The sequence below is a fragment of the Scyliorhinus canicula genome, chromosome 21, assembly GCF_902713615.1.
Source record: "Scyliorhinus canicula chromosome 21, sScyCan1.1, whole genome shotgun sequence".
Lineage (NCBI taxonomy): Eukaryota > Metazoa > Chordata > Chondrichthyes > Carcharhiniformes > Scyliorhinidae > Scyliorhinus > Scyliorhinus canicula.
Window position 1 is genome coordinate 2,877,028 of NC_052166.1, and position 3,548 is coordinate 2,880,575.

Genomic DNA, 3,548 nt, shown 5'->3' on the forward strand with positions numbered 1-3,548 from the left:
CTCTTCCTCTGCCGGCTTCTCTTCCTCTCCTGCCACCTCTTCCTCTGCTGCCACCTCTTCCTCTGCTGGCTTCTCTTCCTCTGCTGCCGCCTCTTCCTCTGCCGGCTTCTCTTCCTCTGCTGCCACCTCTTCCTCTGCTGCCACCTCTTCCTCTGCCGGCTTCTCTTCCTCTGCTGCCACCTCTTCCTCTGCCGGCTTCTCTTCCTCTGCTGCCACCTCTTCCTCTGCTGCTACTTCTTCCTCTGCCGGCTTCTCTTCCTCTGCTGCCACCTCTTCCTCTGCCGGTTTCTCCTCCTCTGCTGCCGCCTCGCCCTCTGCCTCTTTCTCTTCCTCTGCTGCCCCCTCTTCCTCTGCCGGTTTCTCTTCCTCTGCTGCCCCCTCTTCCTCTGCCGGTTTCTCTTCCTCTGCTGCCCCCTCTTCCTCTGCTGCAACCTCTTCCTCTGCCGGCTTCTCTTCCTCTGCTGCCACCTCTTCCTCTGCCGGCTTCTCTTCCTCTGCTGCCACCTCTTCCTCTGCCGGCTTCTCTTCCTCTGCTGCCACCTCTTCCTCTGCCGGCTTCTCCTCCTCTACTGCCAACTCTTCCTCTGCTGCTACCTCTTCCTCTGCTGCCACCTCTTCCTCTGCCGGCTTCTCTTCCTCTGCTGCCACCTCTTCCTCTGCCGGCTTCTCTTCCTCGGCTGCCACCTCTTCCTCTGCTGCCACCTCTTCCTCTGCTGCCACCTCTTCCTCTGCTGCCACCTCTTCCTCTGCCGGTTTCTCTTCCTCTGCTGCCCCCTCTTCCTCTGCCGGTTTCTCTTCCTCTGCTGCCCCCTCTTCCTCTGCCGGCTTCTCTTCCTCTGCTGCCACCTCTTCCTCTGCCGGCTTCTCTTCCTCTGCTGCCGCCTCTTCCTCAGCCGGCTTCTCTTCCTCTGCTGCCGCCTCTTCCTCTGCTGCCACCTCTTCCTCTGCTGCCACCTCTTCCTCAGCCGGCTTCTCTTCCTCTGCTGGCTTCTCCTCCTCTGCTGCCGCCTCTTCCTCAGCCGGCTTCTCTTCCTCTGCTGCCGCCTCTTCCTCTGCCGGCTTCTCTTCCTCAGCCGGCTTCTCTTCCTCTGCCGGCTTCTCTTCCTCTGCTGCCACCTCTTCCTCTGCTGCTACTTCTTCCTCTGCCGGCTTCTCTTCCTCTGCTGCTACTTCTTCCTCTGCCGGCTTCTCTTCCTCTGCTGCCACCTCTTCCTCTGCCGGCTTCTCTTCCTCTGCTGCCGCCTCTTCCTCTGCTGCCACCTCCTCCTCTGCCGGTTTCTCTTCCTCTGCTGCCTCCTCTTCCTCTGCCGGCTTCTCTTCCTCTGCCGGCTTCTCTTCCTCTGCTGCCGCCTCTTCCTCTGCCGGCTTCTCTTCCTCTGCTGCCGCCTCTTCCTCTGCTGGCTTCTCTTCCTCTGCTGCCGCCTCTTCCTCTGCCGGCTTCTCTTCCTCTGCTGCCACCTCTTCCTCTGCCGGCTTCTCTTCCTCTGCTGCCACCTCTTCCTCAGCTGGCTTCTCTTCCTCTGCTGCCGCCTCTTCCTCTGCCGGCTTCTCTTCCTCTGCTGCCACCTCTTCCTCTGCCGGCTTCTCTTCCTCTGCTGCCGCCTCTTCCTCTGCCGGCTTCTCTTCCTCTGCTGCCACCTCTTCCTCTGCTGCCGCCTCTTCCTCTGCCGGTTTTTCTTCCTCTGCTGCCCCCTCTTCCTCTGCTGGTTTCTCTTCCTCTGCTGCCTCCTCTTCCTCTGCCGGTTTCTCTTCCTCTGCTGCCCCCTCTTCCTCTGCTGGTTTCTCTTCCTCTGCTGCCTCCTCTTCCTCTGCCGGTTTCTCTTCCTCTGCTGCCGCCTCTCCCTCTGCCGGCTTCTCTTCCTCTGCTGCCTCCTCTTCCTCTGCCGGCTTCTCTTCCTCTGCTGCCGCCTTTTCCTCTGCCGGCTTCTCTTCCTCTGCTGCCGCCTCTTCCTCTGCCGGCTTCTCTTCCTCTGCTGCCCCCTCTTCCTCTGCCGGCTTCTCTTCCTCTGCTGCCGCCTCTTCCTCTGCCGGCTTCTCTTCCTCTGCTGCCGCCTCTTCCTCTGCTGGCTTCTCTTCCTCTGCTGCCGCCTCTTCCTCTGCCGGCTTCTCTTCCTCTGCTGCACCCTCTTCCTCTGCCGGCTTCTCTTCCTCTGCTGCCCCCTCTTCCTCTGCCGGCTTCTCTTCCTCTGCTGCCACCTCTCCCTCTGCTGCCACCTCACCCTCTGCTGCCACCTCTTCCTCTGCTGCCACCTCGCCCTCTGCTGCCGCCTCTTCCTCTGCCGGCATCTCTTCCTCTGCTGCCCCCTCTTCCTCTGCCGGCTTCTCTTCCTCTGCCGCTTTCTCTTCCTCTCCCTCTTTCCCTTCCTCTCCCTCTTTCTCTGCCTCTCCCTCTTTCTCTTCCTCTCCCTCTTTCTCTTCCTCTGCAGGCTTCTCTTCGTCTGCTAGTGCATCTCCCTGTTCACCCTTTGCTTGCTGCTCACCTTCTCCTACTATCTCCTCCTCTCCTTCTTTGTCTTCCTCACTTCCTTTCTCTTCCCCTGCTGCCTTCTCCTCCTCCGTTGGCTGCTCTTCTTGCTCCCCTGCATCTTCTTCTGCCCCCTTTCCTGCCTCATCGCCCTGCTCTTCTTCCTTTTCTTGGTCCATCTTCTCCTCCTCGGTGTCTTTGGCCATCTCGTCACTTTCTCCGCCTACCTCCTCCTTCTTTTCCTCATCCTCCGGGTTCTCCACGTTCTCTCCCTCCTCCTCTGCCTTTTGCTCATCCTCCTTGCCCTCAGTGTCGTCCTCGGCTTGTCCCGCCTCTTCGCTCTCGATCTGAGTGTCCTGTACCGATTTCTCCGCCTCTTCCTCCTGCTCTGTCTTTGCTTCATCTTGCCCGTTTTCACCCTCCACCTTCCCCTCCTCCTCCTGCGCCGGATCCTCCATCACCCCCTCATCCCCCACATTCTCCTCCTCCATCGCTCCTCCCTTTTCACTTGGATATCTGCCGGGGCCTCAGAGAGGGTGCTGTCGTTGCCGGAGTTGTCCAAACTGTGGAACTCTCCTTGGCCTTTCTTCCCAGCTCTCGCCTGGCCGGAGGATGGGTTTTCGTTTGTTTAATTCTCGGCCTTGCTTCTCAGGTCACCAAACGCCGATCCCATCTGACACGAGAACGGTCTTCTCACGAGGACGGGGGGGTTACAAGTGCTGGTCAGTTGGTCTTCACTCTCTGTGGAGGGGTTGTTGTCTTTGGGGAGATGGAGGGTTGATTATTAGACTTTGTTGTTCTGCATGGTGTCCTGTCTACTTTCAGATGGCCTTTTGTGTGAGGTGCCCAAGGTCTGTGACATCACGACGGATTGTCAGTGTGTGACCCAGTGAGCATCAGCACTTGATGTCACAAGTGGCTGGCCGAACATCACCCATCCCCCATGCAGAAGGCACCCGCACACTCCCCACTCTCTGCCCGCACACTCCCCACTCTCTGCCCGCACACTCGCCACTCTCTGCCCGCACACTCCCCACTCTCTGCCCGCACACTCGCCACTCTCTGCCCGCACACTCGCCCACTC

At 59.8% G+C, this 3,548-nt stretch overlaps 1 protein-coding gene across 1 annotated transcript; it reads right to left on the reverse strand.

Moving 5' to 3' along the window:
• Nucleotides 1-261: 261 nt before the first annotated feature.
• Nucleotides 262-3,320, reverse strand: LOC119955892 (cilia- and flagella-associated protein 251-like; the record flags this gene model as incomplete). Its single annotated transcript, XM_038782549.1, has 3 exons — nt 2,353-3,320; nt 1,912-1,971; nt 262-360 (listed from the first exon to the last, which is right to left on the reverse strand). Coding segments are annotated over exons 1-3 (762 nt in total), but the record flags the coding sequence as incomplete, so codon positions are not given.
• Nucleotides 3,321-3,548: the final 228 nt, after the last annotated feature.